This window comes from Hypoxylon fragiforme (assembly GCF_022984875.1).
Source record: "Hypoxylon fragiforme strain CBS 206.31 chromosome Unknown GGS25scaffold_5, whole genome shotgun sequence".
Taxonomy (NCBI): Eukaryota; Fungi; Ascomycota; class Sordariomycetes; order Xylariales; family Hypoxylaceae; genus Hypoxylon; species Hypoxylon fragiforme.
This window is the reverse complement of record NW_026054760.1, coordinates 968,969-986,100: the sequence shown is the minus strand read 5'-3', so window position 1 is coordinate 986,100 and position 17,132 is coordinate 968,969. Positions and strand designations below refer to the sequence as shown.

Sequence of the window (17,132 nt, the reverse complement as noted above, 5' to 3'; positions counted from 1 at the left end):
TTGACCTGCCCACTTTCGAAACATCTCTCCCACCTTAAGATTGAAGGATAGAAGGAGAGCGAGCAATAGAAAGCAAGCAGCCTCGGTTTCGATACACTACTTACTTAGGTACCTAGAGATACATATATTTAACGCCTTGCGTCGCCTTTTGCATACCTACGCACCTACCTACATACAACGTTAGCCGACGGACGGACCTAAAGATAAAGAAAGCCACACTTGCCTACTACGCACCAAGAGCGGATTTTATGACTTGAGACAATATACCTACGAGAAAGAAAAAATAGGGACTTGAAGGAGGAGGAAAGGGGGAAAAAAAGGAAAGAGAAAGAAAGGGAAACCAAAAAAAAAAAAAACCATGGTTTCCGAAGATGAGCTGCCAGTGCTCAAGGTCCTGATCATCGGCCCCTCCGGCGCCGGAAAGTCTGCACGTATGTATATGTATTGATATCTAGATCCCTACCCTGCCTGCTTATTCTTATGCCGGAACGGGTTCCGGTCGCAAAATTTCCGCTCTGCACTTACCCGCGCAATATATGATACGGAACGAGATTTAGGCTAACGGCGTGGATTGCTTATCCCGTATGTAGTGCTGTTGAGATGTATGTATGAACCCCCCCAACTACCTATTTACTTCCAGGGCTACCTACCTACTCAGCCTCTAGCTGCCTATCCAGTATTCTATACTGCGCGTTTATCACTACGTCGGATGTATATTGTTAGCTGGGTAGCTAGGCGGTAGGTACTGACCGTACTTCGACGTTCTACTAACACGGTCGTTATACAGATTGCGATGACCAGTTTGACCCGGAGTCGACGACGGCGACGATAGGGATCGATTTCAAGGTGAGATTGATTTCTCTAGAGGTCGTGTCTGTCCCGGACTAATACTGACCTCCCTCTAGATGAAGAAGCTCGCCGTACGGGGCAAAGCGTACCGCTTAAATCTATTCGACACTGTAAGCATAGCCAGCCCCCCAATTACTTACCTACTCTTCCTCGCTCACCCCTATTCTTAAAACAGGCCGGCCAGGAGAGATTCCGCACCTTATCAACTAGTTACTACCGCGGCGCCCACGGCGTCATCATCGTCTACGACATCTGCAGTCGGAAGAGCTTCCTCAGCATGGAGAGGTGGATCGAGGAGGCGAGGTCGAATGCGTCGCCGGATGCTGTGATTTACCTGGTATGTTTTTTTTTTTTTACCCGCTTACTACCTTCGTCCCCTTTTCTCTTGTTCTTCTTTTCGTACATCATTGCTCTTTATGTATTCTCATCTTCGGTTTCTTTCTACTATCCATCCAATGTAGTCTATGTGCACTTCGTCTATAAATTTACTGGGGTATCCATCTATCCATCTATGTATCCCACCAAAAATCGCTAACCACAAACCTACCACCCAAAAAATAGGTCGGAAGCAAACTAGACAAGATAGCCACCAACGGCCGCGCCGTCTCCTTCGAGGAAGGCAAAGCCTTCGCCGAGTCCCAGGGCGCCGGGTTCTGCGAGGTCAGCTCCAAGACGCGGGAGAACGTCCGCAAGCCCTTCGTCGAGGTCGTCCACCATATCGTCCAGAAGCCTGAGCTCCTCGCCGCCGCCACGCCCGCCGCTTCTTCTGCCGGCGCCGGCTTGAATCTGGGGGGTGTCGGGCCGAGATACGCTGGGGATTGCATGTGCTGAAAGGGCAGCGGGATATGATTGATAGGCTGGGATAGGATACGACAGGACAGGACAGGATAGAATGGGATTGGATGGGCATTGCATGTGGTGGCTTTTCGGATTTCTATTATATTTCGGTTTGCGCATGCGCGCGTGCGTATGCGTACTTATGTGTTCGCTCATCGAGTGGTAAGATGAGCAGAACAAGGGTATTGGGGTATTGGGTCTATAGACGCCGAGGTCGACACACGGCAAGCAGGCGTCGATGTATATATTTTCTCTTCCCTCGTTAGAAGATGATATCCCCTCCGTACCTACGAAATAATGACACAACGGCTTTTACGTTGAGAAGTCGCAGGGCTTTATTCTTGCTTAGGTGATTTTGACTCCTGCTCTCTGAGGAACGTTTTGACGGCTGCGTGGGTGGATGGTCTTGTGAGTTTTCTACTAATCTGGGAAGGGAAGGGAAGGAAAGGGAAGGGCAAGGAAATGGGGGAAAGGGGGAAAGGAGGGACTTAAACTTACCCTCCATAAATGGCTGCGGCTTCTCCGAGATGACCCAGTGTCCGCAGTCGATATCGACCAGCTGCATATTCGGGAAGAACCGACGAGTCAGGGGCAAGACCTTATCCGAGACGTAGTGGCTCCTGGTGCCGCGGATGAACAAAGCCGGCTTGTCGAAGTGGGTCGCCTCCGGGTCGTGGAAGGGGAACTTGCCGAGGCGGACGAGGGCCTTGCGCAGGGTGAGGACGGGGAACTGGAAGCGGTAAGGGCCGTCGGGGGAGGGGACGCGGGTCAGGTTCGCGAGGAGGAAGTGCCGCACAAGGGGGTCGGAGACGTAGGTGGAGAAGACGCGGTCGACGTCCTTGCGGCTCGTGTAGTGCCCCGTGTCGATCGCGGTCATCCCTTGCATGTACGTCCAGAAGTCGTGGTTCAGCGGGCTCTCGACGGGGGCGTTGTCGACGGCGATGAGGTAGGCGAGGAGGGCGGGGTGCGTGAGGGCGAGGGTCATGGCTACTTTGGCGCCCCTGGGGTTGTGTGAGCTTCTTCTTTACTTTGCCTCGCTGGAAGGGAGGAGGGAGGCGCAACTCACATGGAATGGCCGATGAGCGTCGGGTTTTGTAGCTGCAAATTCTCGATGAAACCCACGACGTCGTCGGACATGGCGGGGTAGGTATGGTGGCGCGCGTGGGGACTTTCGCCGTGGTTACGTAGGTCCTGTAGCGGGGAGGGTTGAGTTTTAGAAAAGGAGCAGAGGAGGACGGGTGGGCAGAAGATGAGACTTACTACCGCATAGACATGGCGCTTCAGATCTCGAGCTAAGGCTCTTTATTGACACAACACACAACCCTCTAGTCAGCTAAACATGCACATGTTGCTTGTCGTCTCCTCCATCTATCTTGGGCTTCCGAAGAGACTCGAGAGCTGACTCACTGAGACACGGCCCTGAAATTCCTCTTGAACCCGAAGAGGCCGTGCATAAATACTATGGGCGAATCTCGCGCGTCGCGGCCCTCTTCTGGGGGGGTAAAATGGTCATATTTTAACGGGACCTGAGACTGAACGGTTAAGTGGCTGCGCGTGTAGGGCCGCGATATTATTATGCCTCGAGAAGGGAGAGCGAATGGAGAGCGCGGCGAGACGATGCGCCGGGTCGCCATTGTCGACGGTAGGTTCGGGGGTTTCGTGGTGAATGTCTGTGCCTGGGTATGTATCAGTCGCTCTTTATTGTATTAGGCTTCGCTAAGAATCAATTGGCTCTGTTAGGGTGTGTTGTGATTGAACGTCGTTATTCTCGTCTTGTTTTCGGGAAATTTTAGAAGTTAGAAGTGATGGGTACTTAGGTACAAAAATAAATTCAATTCAATGTCGATATCGGAGCTTCCGGTTCGTTCTTCCCGCTTTAAATACAACCTTTAATGCCGAAACGGCAGCCCCTGGTCCCGGCTCTTATTAAATACCTACCTTCCGTATAAAACTAAAAGTCTATAAAAGGAAAATGGATCAGGTACAGCGGCGCGCGTGTGTGGGAAGCAGCACTATACGAGGAGAGGAGGGGAGAAAGGGGGTTATCACTTGGATGTCGATAGTATTCGGGGTTAAGGGTCCCACGACAACGACACCGATAACTTCATTTGCCAAAGACCAGGCAGTAGATAGATATCTAGATACGCTCTATCCTATTTCATGGCCTACTCTACCTCCATCTCGTCTTTGAGCCGCAACGGATAGACCAATAATTCCACGTCGCCGTATAAAAAGGAGACTGGCCACAAATCAGGTTTTGCCCATATATTTATCACCAACGCACACACCATTATCATCATCATTATGATAGCACAAATGACAGCACATAATCAATGTTTTAGAAATATTAAATGAAAGCTCATAGCAAGTAACTAAATACATGTGACTATCATGAGGACCGAAAGCCTTTTGCCTGGCCTCAACCGTATAATCTACTTAGGTAGCCACCTAGGTTAGTGAGCTTCTCTCAGGCCTGTCAAAGGTATTCACATATCTAAGACCCATCTTGCTCCGTCCTAAACGCCATGCTGCAATGCTTTACTTTCGTTTGCCTCACATCCCATAAAGACACCTGACCACCAAATTACTAGGTATCGAAGGAGTGATCCGACGAGTCGAATTCACATAAAACAAGCAAAGAAAATGTTTTAAGAGTTTAGAGGTAGGGCATCCAAAGGGCATCGCACTGTGCAAGGTTCATGGGGTTGACAGCGCGAGCGATCAGGTCGATAACAGTTTGGTTCGCAGGCAGGGTACCCTCGGGACGACGAGCTAGACTGACGGCACGCTTGACTATCATATCGCAATTGGTCTGGACCGTATCGCGGAGTTGGTTCTCGTTGAGATGAATAGTACGATGGCTGCTGGTAAACCAGAAGATCACTTCATCTCTCACGAATAAGGTCAATGCGTGCTCCAGCTCGAATTCGGGTTCAGTTAGGCAACGTGCGATGGCCATGATCGAGCAGCTGAATATGCCTTCCGTTGCTAGAGGTCCCATGAGGGTCTGGAGATTGGGGGTGAGACGGAAAGGAACAGGCTCCGGGTTGTGGAAGAAAGGCTTGCCAGGTGCCATGAATGACATAAGCTCAGAACCCCATATTTTGCCTGAACCACGGGCGATGTTGATCTTGTGGGGATACCTTCCGGTCATGTATAGTATATATGTCATGAACGTGAGTGCTGAGAGTTGGTAGGAGAATCTGCGTCGGAATAACCAGAACTCGGAGAACTCGGGGAAGATGCTCTGGAAGTAGTCGAGGACGATAGTGTGAGGCACCCACTTCTCTTGTATGGCCGTGAATACTTCTAGGCGGGCCGTCGCCGTCTGCTCAGGGGGCTTCTGCAGGGAGTTGTCAGGGCCTGCTAACTTGGAATTAAGACCAATAGTACTTACAGTCGCCTTAGGGTCGATGAGATTTCTCAGCTTATCCATGGTGAACATGACAGGATCATCTTTAAGCATTGAGTTACGCCGACAATGATCTTCATAGATTCCCTGCAGTGTGATATAGGATGTGTCCTCCTGTACAATTCTTATATGAGGAGCAAGAGGGACCATCAATGGCACTGTGAACTGCAGGTCACGACGCCTGCTTTCCTTCTTTTTGGCAAGTGTCTCGTTCAGATGTCGGAACAGTTGCAAAATCCTCTCTTCTCGTCGACAGTGTCGCGCTGCTGGGTGCTGAACAGCAAATGAGTGAACACTACCATCGTGACCACGGATCTTCAACCGCCGATAGGAGCCACCAATGCCTCGAACAAGATCTACGTTAGGTAGGAAGCGATCGATCCGAATAAAATCTTGGTTCTTGTCCTTATGCTGCAAATACTGACCAGGCACCTCGACGTCATCGAACTTTTGATAACGAAACTCGCTGAGGTGACGTGAGTACGATTCCAAGTAAGCTTTTGGATTTCTGCGGTCAAGCTTCTCCTCGAACTTATCACGCCACTTTCTAAGTTTGTGGATGTACTCGTACATCGTTGGCTTCACTTGGACGAAGTCGGCCTCGAATGATTTTTTGATGTGTGCAGGGAGAATGGTCTCGGCGAAACGAGTGATGTTGGTCTCGGTAGCGACCGGAAGCTTCACATCTCTTGCGTAAGAAGCGGGCATCCGGCTCACATATGCCAAACCGTCGTTTAGGAGTGCGACTATGAGACGATATGCATCCTCATCAGGAGGGCACTTGAAATACTTCTGGATTTGGTCCACCATCGTCTCCATGGAGAGTGCAAGTAGAGGGAAAGCCGTCTTGAGAACAGACATAATCTCTTCCGTCAGCTCCCACGGGGGTCTTTTCTGGGCAGGTACCGAAGCAGCGCCGTTGGGTTGTTGGTCGCCATTTGGCCCAGGCGTGGCATTGGCCTCAGATGAATCTATCTTGACCTCGCCATTTGCGGTCGCCGGTCTGGAAGATGACTCTTGTTTCGCCTGAGTATTTTCCTGTTTGGTAAGTGATGGTGAGCCGCTCGGTGGCTTGCCGGCGGATGGTCCCGATACCCTCTGCCGTGCCTTCTCCTTGGCTTCCTGGTTTTTCTTGATAGCAAGCATGTCTTCTCGGTTTGTCCTTAATTGGAAATACAAGGACTGCGGGTATGCCTTGGCTATCTTGAGAAGGATCGCATGGACCTTGGGGGCCTCTTTATGGGCCATGCCGGTCAGAAGTTGTGGTATGAAAGTTATCCAATACCACACAGGGGTTTCTCCCTTGTAATCATCGAAACCGGCAGCAATGCTTCCATTCGAGTCGTCCAAACTTAAAAGCCAGAGAATGCGTGCAATCAGTTTCCGGGCCTTGCCGCTCTTGTAGCTACCAATGGCTTGTAGATACGAAGTTAAGGCTTGCCTGGCTGAATTCATATCCGTAGGATCCTCCTTAAACTTGCGATCGTTGAAGTAACCCCATTCTGCCCAGGCTTTGGCTTTGCCGATGTCGTAGTACAATGCTGTGCCATAAGCTGCGTCCGCCTCGTCCTTTTTACTCTGCTTCTCAAGGAACATTCCCTTCAGGGTGAAAAACTCGGCTTTTTGCTGGTTATTGAAATAGTTGAGGTTGGTGTTATTAATAACATCCAACCCACTGGAAAGCTCCAAGGGATTCTCATAATGACAACGTGCCTGCTCCCTGAGCTTGAGGAACGCTTCTTGAATCTCTATATTGGGGAGTGTATAGATACGACTGAGCTGATTAATGCACACATCAGGGAGGTTGTGTTTGCGGGCCACGTGCGCAAATCTGTTGATAATCCACGCGGTTTCATGGTACCCACGATACGCGAATGAGGCACCGTTTGCTCCTTGGCCCTGTTGAGGAAGAAGCTGGAGATAGGTATTGTTGATTAGCCCGAAGATGTGCTGTCTCCAAGTAACCAAATCCTGCCAATCGGTTATGTCGTCCCATATGTTGGGTAGTCTGTCCCTCCAAGACCCAAGGAGCAGCTTCAGCTCACCCGACTTCACGTCCAGGTTCCCCTGGTTCGTGTTGGCCAAACTCTGGCAAATTACACTGGCGTCGTGCAGTTCAACGAGCTGTTGGAAGTTATGGAGTAGAGGAATATGAGCCGCAGTGAGACGTTTTGGAAGCTGGTGCCACTTTCTTATGGATAGCTGTATAGCTTCATCGCAGACACGGCCAAAGTCTTGAACAGTCTCTTGTTTATTATGGAATTTCAGCAACGACATGAAACTCTGGAAGAAAGCCCGACGAGCCGTGGGAGCGTCCATGACTCCCTTAATGAGCATGTCCAAACTCTCGCGCTGCTCTTGGGTTTGCCACATGTCGATACTTCGCCAAGCACATTCCAGTAGAAGATCTTGGAGGTTCTCGTGCTTTGCAAAGTCCTGCAAGATTTCCCACTGCTGAAGTTTCTGCGCACAAAGGACCCAATGATCTTCCCAGAGCATGTATTCACCCTGGGAGAATGGGATAACGCCCGTCCGAGCTTTGATTTGAGCCGCCTCGTACATTTTCTGTGCCTGGTCCCACATCCCATTCTGTTCGTAGGATAGGGCAGCATTGGTCTCAACAAACTGGCATCGCCGACGCCAGGTGCCGTAGAAAAGATCATCTTCCTTCAGGCTCGAGTACAGTTCAACCAACGCATCAAGATTACTCTCTCGCACCTTAGGCGAGTCGACATCTGGCTTGATCGCCGCATTCTCGAGTTGTACCAATGCAGTATACCAAGCATCGTACGTTTTTGCACCGAATTTGAGGATATGAGGGGGAATCTTGCATTCGGGCCAGGCCTTGGCGGCACCCGTAATCAAGGTTTGCACCACGTTAGGTCTCTTGTCGATCTGACGAGAGTGGAAGTCTTTCGAAAGGAGTACAACCAAACCCTTCTCCAACTCTGTCTTTTCGTCTCTCGCGGTGGCAGACCAAAACATGGGGAATAGAGTTACCCAAAGGTCGTGGGATAGATTGGGGTCAATGTGTTGAAGCTGAGTTAGTGGCTCTGCGATGTCTCGAACCTTTACGTCCCCCAATTCTGCGACAAAACGTCGATGGTTCGCCATAAATATTTCATATTTGTCATCAATCATTGTAGCGGGCTCTCTGGTGTCCTTGGCGTAGGTTCCGAAAACGACAGATGCTGGAAGCGTGCGGAAATCCTGGTGGTGTAGCTGAATGCTAGAGTTCATCTCTACAGCTCCTAGGAGAAGCTGGATGGCTTGAGACAACCAAAAGGAGTCGGCAAGTGTATCCCAGTTCTGCGAACAGATGACATAGGACAGACGAGCCGTAGCTGTCTTAGACAAACTCTTGTCAAATATAGTCAAAAACCGGTTGCGCATCTCGACGTCTTGTGCTCGAGTTCCTATCAAAAAAGCATGCTCCATACGCACAGTGAGTTCGGTTCGCGTGATCTTTGGATCTTCGTAGATGCGGATGACCAATTCGAGAAATTTCGTCAACATTGTTGGGTCACTTCGATGTTCGAACGAGAGCATTTTGTGCAATACGGCCGTCTTCTCTTTGAGCGTTGGCCATGTTCCTTCAGATCGGAACACCCAGCCCTCTACCATATCAAGGATCTTCTCACAGAGAGGTATGTGCTGTGATTTCTCTACTAGAGTGGCCAACACACTTAAGAAGGGTCGGCGATGGTCGCCAAGTATTTCCATCCGCATGGCGGTCACCTGGATAGCTTTGATCATCAGATCCGTCTGAATATTGAGGTCGTACGGTGACAATTCTCCGGACTGAGCATTCGGATCTTGGGCTCGTATGGCACCTGGGCCCATCGCCTGCTGATGTGTAGCCGCGCTAGTATAATGCTGGACATGCTCTCTGGCAAGTTTAGTTTGTAAGGCCTTCATCAAGGAAACAATGTGTTGCTCGATAATCGATGGTTTGCGTTGGCCTAGAGACCATAATATGTTAACCCCTGACACGTAGTTGGCATTTGCCAAGGACTCCGTGGCGATGGTAGACAGGAAAGTGATGATTTCCGAGATAGGGGCTTCTGGTTCGCCTTCACCATCGGCATCTTCCATTGGCACATCTTCTGGCACGGCGTCAAGAATCCTCTGAATAGTTGACCTAACATCACGCCCATCGTCGTATTTTTTGTCTGCTAGGTGGAGGCAATCTTGTAGTTCTGGATTTTCTGACTTGAGGCATTTCTCGACAACCTTCTGGATAGATGCCATGTTCTTCAGAATCCATTCATCAGACTTGAAATTGAGAATGATCCGTACCACTTGTAAGGTATTGACGATGTTAGTAACGAACTTCTCGTCATAATTATCCTTGTCTGCCGGGTCGGTGCCTAGAATCTTAGTAGTCCTCTCACTAGCCAGCACAACCTCAGTAATACTCGGGAACAGATCAACTTCGAGATCACCCCAGTATTGTGGCTGTAGGAGGTTGTATAAAAGTGCCATTGCTTTCTTGCATAGTTCTGTTGACACAGATGGAACGACCGAAGCGGATGATAATGCAGCATCTCTTGGCTTCGCTGAGGGCAGTGGGAACCTCTCGTTAAGTTGTGCGATAAATTCGATCAGATACTTAACCATCTTGTGTCGGAAACTGGAAGGAATTTGGAACTCATTTCTGTCGATTGGAGCGGCCTGTCGAGCGACTGGAGGCGAAGAATGAATAAGTTCCCCATCTAGTCTTCGCTTCTTGGAGATTGGAGACTCGGACAACGTCCTCTTTGAGTCGCTGATTTTACCATCAACTCTCCTTTCTTCCCACTGCCAAATGAGCCACATCATATTTAAAGCGAGTCTTTTACTTTCGGTCGAAGATGAAACGAAGGGAGAAACCTTTCGCAGAGATGTGATAATCAGGAGTGCAAATTTATCCCTGGATTCATAGAATAGATCGGGATGCCTAACAAGGAAGTGAAAAATGCTGGTCATCTGCTGAACGTTCTGCCCTTCTTCAGCCAAGATACGACGCGGTGCCATAGCCCAGACGGCATTACGTTCTCCAGCGTTACGGTCGCCCGGCATGGCCGTACAACGCTGAGGTAATACCGGGGCCATTAGTTCAAGGGCTTGAGTAACCAGGGCGCGCCCTTCATTCTGATTCGTCCTGAGAAGTGAGTAGTACACCTGGGTGACAATCTTCGGAGGCGTCTCGTAATGCGCAATGAAGTATCCTATCACAACATAGGCGGCATGCTTGTTGATCACATCATCTAATCTGATGTAGGTCCAGCCAAACTTAATGATGTCTTTCCTCGCATCTTGTAGGATGGAATGGTGATACTTGACTAACATCGCCGAAAGTTGGAGGACTTCCATTCTTGTGTGATCAATACCTGGCTGTGCCAAGTCATCTTGAGGGTCACCGGGATTAACTTTCCATATCTTGACATTGATGGATTCGATGACGGCCCGATCTACTAATCTCTGTGCTCTCGGCTGATTCCAGTGTCGCATAACGTCCATCGCAACAATTGGATTAACGACATTATGTAGCAGGAAACACTTGGTCTTCTGAGTTGAGCTCCTTCCTGCGTATATGTCCAGGCAGCGAAGGACCACCGATTTCCAGTACTCAAGAGATTCACAGGATATAACATACTTGTAGAGGAAATCAAACAAGGATGGCGTGGCGCGCAACTCTTCTGCTGTAACAGAATCCACGAGACTGAAAAGAGCATCCAAATCCCTAGGATTTAGAGACAGGGCTTTGGTAAAGATGCCCATAAGTTGTTCTGCTGCTTGGTCGGCTGGGAGCCGTAGAGCTGGGGGGAGACTGTTTTTTCGTAGATGGCGTTCCAAATCTTTGCCCGTCTGTCTTAGCCACGAGATCGTGTCCTTGCGCTCCAGCCAATTCTGAGTGTTGGCGTGTTGGCTCAAGGAGTTCAAGATGTTAATAGTGTTCACAACCGCCACGAACCTGGTCTCTTTTCCGGCATTGACAACTTGGGTGCAAATGGAGATCAACCCATCGATATTAGCAGCAGCGTGCTCCCTCAAAGGCTTGCTTTCCGGATCTTGAAGAACCTGGGCTAAGAATCGGCCGTATTTCAAGTCCTCCAGTTTACTCAGCAGAAAGTTCCAAACTTCCGCAGGGTATCGATTCAGGTATTTAAATAAGGGGGGTCGGAAAGGGCTGTGGTGCGTGCGGCGCAGCTTGTCCTCAAGCTCCAAGCAAGTATCGATCAACCGCTCTTTGAACTGCTCGGCGGCAGGTGGTAGCAAGTGAAAAATGTTGAAAACGGCTGCAACGACCTTCATTTGACTGTGCTGCTCGAAGAAGGTGAACGATATTTGTTGAAGAAGGTTCGGGTCTGCAAGAACCTTGATGTGATCCAACAGCCTAGCGCCGATTTCTACTTTGAAGTAGGTAGTAAGGAGACGCAGAAGCCTTGCAAGGTTATCTAGGCCGTGAGTGCTTAGTCGTTTAGGGTCCTGTAGATTGGCTAAAACAGGTCTGAGTCCTTGCTGTAGCAGGTCCTTCGGAAGCTTATTGGTTTGAGAAAGGACCGCCTTTAGAGAGTCATTGGCCGCCTCGATAGTCGGTTTGGATTCCGAGTATAGGCACTTGAAGAAGACTGATACAATCTTGGTGCGAGTTGGATTGGCCTGTCCTTTTTGGAAATCATCAAATCCCATCGCCCTGCTTAATATTTTGATGCAAGAAACCCGAAGGTTCACGATCGATTCATGCGTGCGGAATTCGGCATGTTTACCAGCCAAAGACTCGTCAGTAGCATCAGCTAAAGCTAGGGACTCCATAAGTAGACGGTTGAGATGATCATCAAAAGAGACGAAATCTGGTTTTAAGCTCATGTAATAAGCAATCGCGTCGATGTATCCGATCTGTGTCGAAAACGGTAATGCCCGGAGGGGTTTGGCATAAATGGGCTGTAATAGCCGATCTTTGTGAGGTTGTAGAAGCTCCCAGATCTCTACTCCAGCAGCATGAGCTATGATTTCAAGCGACCGCCTAGCTGTACCCCGAACGTGTTTGTTCATGTGAGACAGCTCATCGTTGAATAGAACACAAATTTGGGTTAGGCGCGAGGGCTTGGGATGAGGTTGGCCTGGCTGTGCAGGGGTAGGTAAAGCATCTTCTTTCTTCACGTTTGTTGTGATTCTCCTGAGGAGGGACTCAAGTGTTGTCTGGGCTGAGTTCCTAGTCTTCTCCGGTAAGTCCTGCGGCATATCCTTAATCACATACATCAAGGCTCGAATGAAGTCCATTTGCTTAGCTGCGACCCAAGCATCCCCAAGATCGACTTCAACAAGAAGGTATCTGATGCCGAGGCTACCACCCGTCTTCGTATACCACTCTTCCTCGTTACAAGCATGACAAAACGTCCTGCTCAGATGGTTGAAAAATCCCAGTCGGCCAACATGGGCCTCAGATCCAAAAATGGTTACAGTAGAATCGTAGACAGCGCGGATCGCCCGGAACGCAGCATCTCGCACGTCGGGTAGATCCGAGGCGAGTGACTCGACGATAGCATCCGCAAGAACCCGCGTATCAATGTAAAGGGGCCCTTCTCCTGCTCGCGCATCGAAAAGGCTCAACTCCTTTTTAACGTCCACAAGGCCTCGCCCGATCTCAATGATAGTGAAATGTCGACACAAATTCATGAGAAAAACATCAGCTTCTTCGCGGAACTCGGGCAGTGACTCGGCATACATGATAGCCTTGATTAGCCGCTTCATGATGTCGTCTTGTTCGTCCTTCTTGGCAACAGATCGCTCTCGGTCCGATGTGTTGAATACCGCAAAGTCAGCCGCTGGTTTCCGAGCGAGAAGATCCTGTGCCTGGAGACGAACCAAGCGAGGAAGGTCTTCAGGCAGATGATCGACCCCAACACGTAGTTTCAGCTGAGATTTGATTAGCTGCAGCGCCTGCTTTTTATAGTATCCGTCAAACTGTCGTCCTGCGTTGGCCTTTGAAGGCTTCGGGATCTCAGTCAATTTACGAATAGCAAAATCTACCCCGAGTTCGGCTGGAAATGCACGATCCCTCTTTGACCCTATAAGTCGCATATCGAAGCTAGAGGGGTCATCGGCATACTTCTGATAGTTAACAGGGAGCGCTTCCGTCATGAACTTTCGGTTCCTGCCACCAAGTTTACCGAGGATACGCATTGTGGTGTGGGCGTGGAAATGACTGTATGGGTGCGGTTTAAGGTGTTCGAAGAGCGCGTTCATTAGATCTTCTATGACTGGTGCCATTATAGGGTCCAAGTAGTCTGCAGTGAGGTTATCTACACAGAGCTCGAGGGTCCTAAGTCCCTGACCTACAAGATCCGTACCGGCCCTGAGTGCGACTACCAAGGGACGCATCAAGAAGCTTAAATGGGGCAACAAGTTACTTAAGCGTGCCGGTACCGTGAGACACAACTCAACATAGAGATCCCGTTCTGTCGGTTTCCGCGCTGCCATCAGAAGATTGTTGAGAACGTCAAGAAGCATTTCTAGGAGAGGCAATATCTGCTTATAGAGGTGTTCAAACTTCCCGCCGCCAATGCTTCTGAATAACGAACGAAGGAGTAGAAAATAATTCATAGGCTCCTCGGCCTTGGTTGATAGATCGATCGACTTGGTGACAATATCCACAACATGTGGAAGAAGAACCTGTTCGTTTTGATTCGCGAACAGGGTCACTGCCATGAACGCAAGCTTGAATAGCCGTAAGAGGATAGACGATCGTTTCACGTCAGCTGAACCAACGTCGTCAATCCGCTCCATCAAAAATTTTAGGAGCATGCCACAAAAGCTCGGTGACGTGGCTTCGCTCGCTAGGAAGAACTGAGGAATATGTAAGAGAGCGGTATGTTCGAAAATCATTTCGTAGAGGCGAGGAATCTCCTGCTGGAACACTTCGTGGAAGGTGGCTGGGTCAATACAATGGAATACGGTCGCAAAGGTTTCCAGGAGGTCTTTCTCCTCCTTGCTACTTGAAACCATATAGAAATTAGCCATATATTCAACTGGGGAGGCGTATTGTGATTCGGCGAGCGGCTTTTCGATCTCGTAGTATCGGAAAACGTAAGCCCCTTCTCGGAAGAGCTTAACAATAACCTTGACCTCCTCGGCAGAAAACCCGTACGACACATCCTGCCAATGTGCTGGCGCATTCTTGGGGTCGATCTGTATTGAGGCATTACATGTTCTTAGCTGATAGAACGTGTTTTTGAGGCCATTCATCAGGTTCTTGAACAAGAACTTGTTATCCGCAACTGGGTCAGTGCCACGGTCTCGAGGGTTAGATGTCTTTATCGGCATGGCTGTGAAGATATCGGTTTCGTCCCACATCGGATGATGTTCCTTGTCTGCAAGATATGTATCAGGGACCTGGTCGGCAGCTTGCTGCGCATAGAGCTTAGAAAGCTTTACGGCATTGGGGTACTGTCTATTCATTGCCGCAAACTTATCGCCAATGGCATTGAGAATCATGAGCAAGTAATGTCGAGCGTCAGCTTTATTTTGCATTTTTGATATGCATTCTGCCATGTTCAATAATAGCTTCGCGCTCATCGTCTGAAAGCTGGTGCCCGGGAAATTGTCTTGCAAGTTCTTCGTATAAACCTCAACCGTCTTTCGGATTTGCTCTGGGGAGAGCGACTCCCGAACGTGGTGTATCAAGTCGGCCAGCATACTATATGCCAGTGGCCTAAGAGTGTCGTAAACCGTCAAGCCATCTCCAATCAACGTCTTCTCTTCTAAGAGCTCATCAATCTTCGGAAGGAAAATCCTCCGGAAGTTGAAATTTATGATATGACGTATCGCAACTAGCAGCTCCTTACGAGCTGCGGACTTCTCTCTTGGGCAGTCCCTGAGTAGCCGAACCACAATCTCAGGCAGCGTCGGTAGGAAATCGGCAAGCTGGCTAGAATATTGGCGAAGTAGGTATGCCAAAAAGCTCATCGTTTTCACTTGAGCTGTGATGAATTCCCCGAAAGCCGCACGATTCTTGATGTTCGGGCTAACTCCTGCAAATACGACCCCTTTAGATTTCGCCTCGCTGTGGGCCTGTTCCTGTGCCTTGGCCTGGAGGCACAGTACAGCCTTAATCAAGGGAACGAATGCCTTTACATTCTGCTGAATGATATTTCGATATGTCTGAAAAACGGAAACGACAATGATTGGGCATTCGGATAGAACCTTGAAGGACTGCATCCCTTTTAACAAAGGCCGGCTCTGCTGTTGAAGATCCTGACCCAAGTCTGTAACTGATGCGACTGGTGATCCTGGGCGCGGCGACTGGAAGTTTGTCTGCGTGCTACCAGGCGTAGATGGTGGCCCCGATGCGTTGAACGGAATGGTTGGGCTATCGAGTTGCTCTCTCACAACTTTCTCCATCTGCTCGAAAAGTTCCTGGATCAAGTCCAAGAATGGTTGAACTTTCACATGCAGCACCTTAGGCTGATGCCTCATGACATCTGATATGATCTTCACACATAGTGTAGCATTATCTTCGTTATCATTTCGAACCAGGGTCATTAGGATGTCAACTATCTCTTCGGCGTAGGGTTCAAAGGGTTCCGGTGACGTTTGAGGTTGAGAAGTAGGTAATCGGTGCAGAATCTCGAGGACGCAGTTCCTGAGTTTCTAAAACCGTAGTGTTTAGCTATAGTTACCACACACATCAAGATTTAAGTAACATACCTGCTCCGGTGATGTGCTGTGGAGAAGACATGGTCCTCTGAGGATGATAACGAATATTGGCATCAACCTCTTGAGGAAATTGGCATAGTGAGGGCCATTTGTATAATGGTCGAGGCTATCTCGCAGCGAGGTAGCGGCCTCAAGTTTAGACTTGGGCTCTACAAAAGTAAAGGTTAGTTATAACCGCAAAAAGTCGGAGAGTAGAGTAGGATAAGTCACGGAATAGCATATGGGCCACGTACCAGTTTCTTGAGTTGTCAGCCTCTTGACGATATCCTCAAGCGCTGGCCCCGACATGACTGCGACCCCCGCCTGCGCGCAGTATTTAACCCGACTTTACCATGTAGTATTCATGTGTGTGTTTATGGGATTCGGACGCAATTATCGTATTAACATCAGCGTGAGATGACTGGCGACGTGGTAGTGCACAAAAGTGTTGTAGACTTTGTTTAAATAGAATATTCCACTCCGAATCAATGGTATGGTAAAGGTAGGGATCAATCCCAATTGACTACGTAAAAGAGAATGGTGATGTGGTGGACGAAGGCGTGTAACACTACCTCCAGAAAACGACGGTATAGATCGATGCGACGGAACCGGGTAGTTTCTAAGATATATGTGGTTTGAGATGACAGAGGCGCAAAATATATCTACGCCTTATCGAGTGTGCCTGTATCAAAGAAGAAGTGAAGAAATAGAGGGTATCATGAAGTTATCAAAAGAATTGTACAGGCTGAAGTTTTGTCGCGATGCTGAGGTAGAGGTAAAGAGGTAGGTAGGTGGAATTGATTTGGAGAAGCTCAAAAAGTTGAGATTCGCGACCAGGGACCGAGAATGAATTTGGAGGTGGGCGCGACGCTTGACGCATCGTACATTTACAAAGCTAGGCTTTATTGATTTTCCGAAAGCCTAACTTAGTAACTTACATAGTACACAGTAGAATGTACATAATTAGCTAACATGGTAAGACCTTGATAGGCTTACCAGGATTACGAACCAATCATATTACTAGCTCCCGTATAATCTTTATCGATACCTGACCTTGAACTACATACGGCGTAGTACCCGTGGCTCTGGACCCGTAATAATTCTAGAAGCCTGGGGTAAGTCCATAGGACCATAGGGTACATAGTTATCTTTATCAGTCCTGATATCGGAGATAAACTGCAATCACTACGTAGGAGGTATTATGTATGTCATATTTGATGGACTCCATAACACTGAACCATTCCTACTAAATTATAGTTATATCAACCTTGAAATACAGTGCCTTTTCCAATAACGAACAATATTACAGACATTCGGTTATGATTACACCAGGGCAAGAAAAGTCCTAGTACGA

At 48.9% G+C, this 17,132-nt stretch overlaps 3 protein-coding genes across 3 annotated transcripts; 1 reads left to right on the top strand and 2 right to left on the bottom strand.

Moving 5' to 3' along the window:
- The first annotated feature begins 91 nt into the window (after positions 1-91).
- Positions 92-1,814, top strand: GGS25DRAFT_270328 (ras-domain-containing protein). The gene is made up of 6 exons (XM_049257383.1): positions 92-431; positions 591-602; positions 788-846; positions 906-959; positions 1,025-1,186; positions 1,411-1,814. The coding sequence occupies exons 1-6, from the start codon at positions 359-361 to the stop codon at positions 1,678-1,680; spliced, it is 630 nt and encodes a 209-aa protein (XP_049116473.1). The 5' UTR covers positions 92-358; the 3' UTR covers positions 1,681-1,814.
- A 76-nt stretch (positions 1,815-1,890) lies between these two features.
- On the bottom strand, positions 1,891-3,660 carry GGS25DRAFT_270373 (alpha/beta-hydrolase). Its single transcript, XM_049257384.1, has 6 exons — positions 3,625-3,660; positions 3,094-3,356; positions 2,947-2,986; positions 2,753-2,877; positions 2,185-2,687; positions 1,891-2,074 (listed from the first exon to the last, which is right to left on the bottom strand). Exons 2-6 carry the CDS (start codon positions 3,318-3,320, stop codon positions 2,022-2,024), a joined length of 948 nt encoding a protein of 315 aa, XP_049116472.1. The 5' UTR covers positions 3,321-3,356; positions 3,625-3,660; the 3' UTR covers positions 1,891-2,021.
- Positions 3,661-4,342: 682 nt separating this feature from the next.
- Positions 4,343-15,853, bottom strand: GGS25DRAFT_489775 (uncharacterized protein; the record flags this gene model as incomplete). The annotated part of the gene is made up of 2 exons (XM_049260928.1): positions 4,343-15,733; positions 15,791-15,853. The coding sequence occupies 2 exons, from the start codon at positions 15,851-15,853 to the stop codon at positions 4,343-4,345; spliced, it is 11,454 nt and encodes a 3,817-aa protein (XP_049116471.1).
- Between the last annotated feature and the right edge of the window lie 1,279 nt (positions 15,854-17,132).

Bases quoted from the DNA above. Each gene is read 5' to 3' on its own strand.
- GGS25DRAFT_270328 (XM_049257383.1), top strand. From the start codon at position 359: ATGGTTTCCGAAGATGAGCTGCCAGTGCTCAAGGTCCTGATCATCGGC. The intron at 960-1,024 runs GTAAGCATAGCC...TTCTTAAAACAG, and splicing joins GCTTAAATCTATTCGACACT to GCCGGCCAGGAGAGATTCCG. The intron at 1,187-1,410 runs GTATGTTTTTTT...CCCAAAAAATAG, and splicing joins CGGATGCTGTGATTTACCTG to GTCGGAAGCAAACTAGACAA.
- GGS25DRAFT_270373 (XM_049257384.1), bottom strand. From the start codon at position 3,320: ATGGCGACCCGGCGCATCGTCTCGCCGCGCTCTCCATTCGCTCTCCCT. The intron at 2,987-3,093 runs GTGAGTCAGCTC...GTGTCAATAAAG, and splicing joins AATTTCAGGGCCGTGTCTCA to AGCCTTAGCTCGAGATCTGA. The intron at 2,688-2,752 runs GTGAGTTGCGCC...ACACAACCCCAG, and splicing joins ACGCTCATCGGCCATTCCAT to GGGCGCCAAAGTAGCCATGA.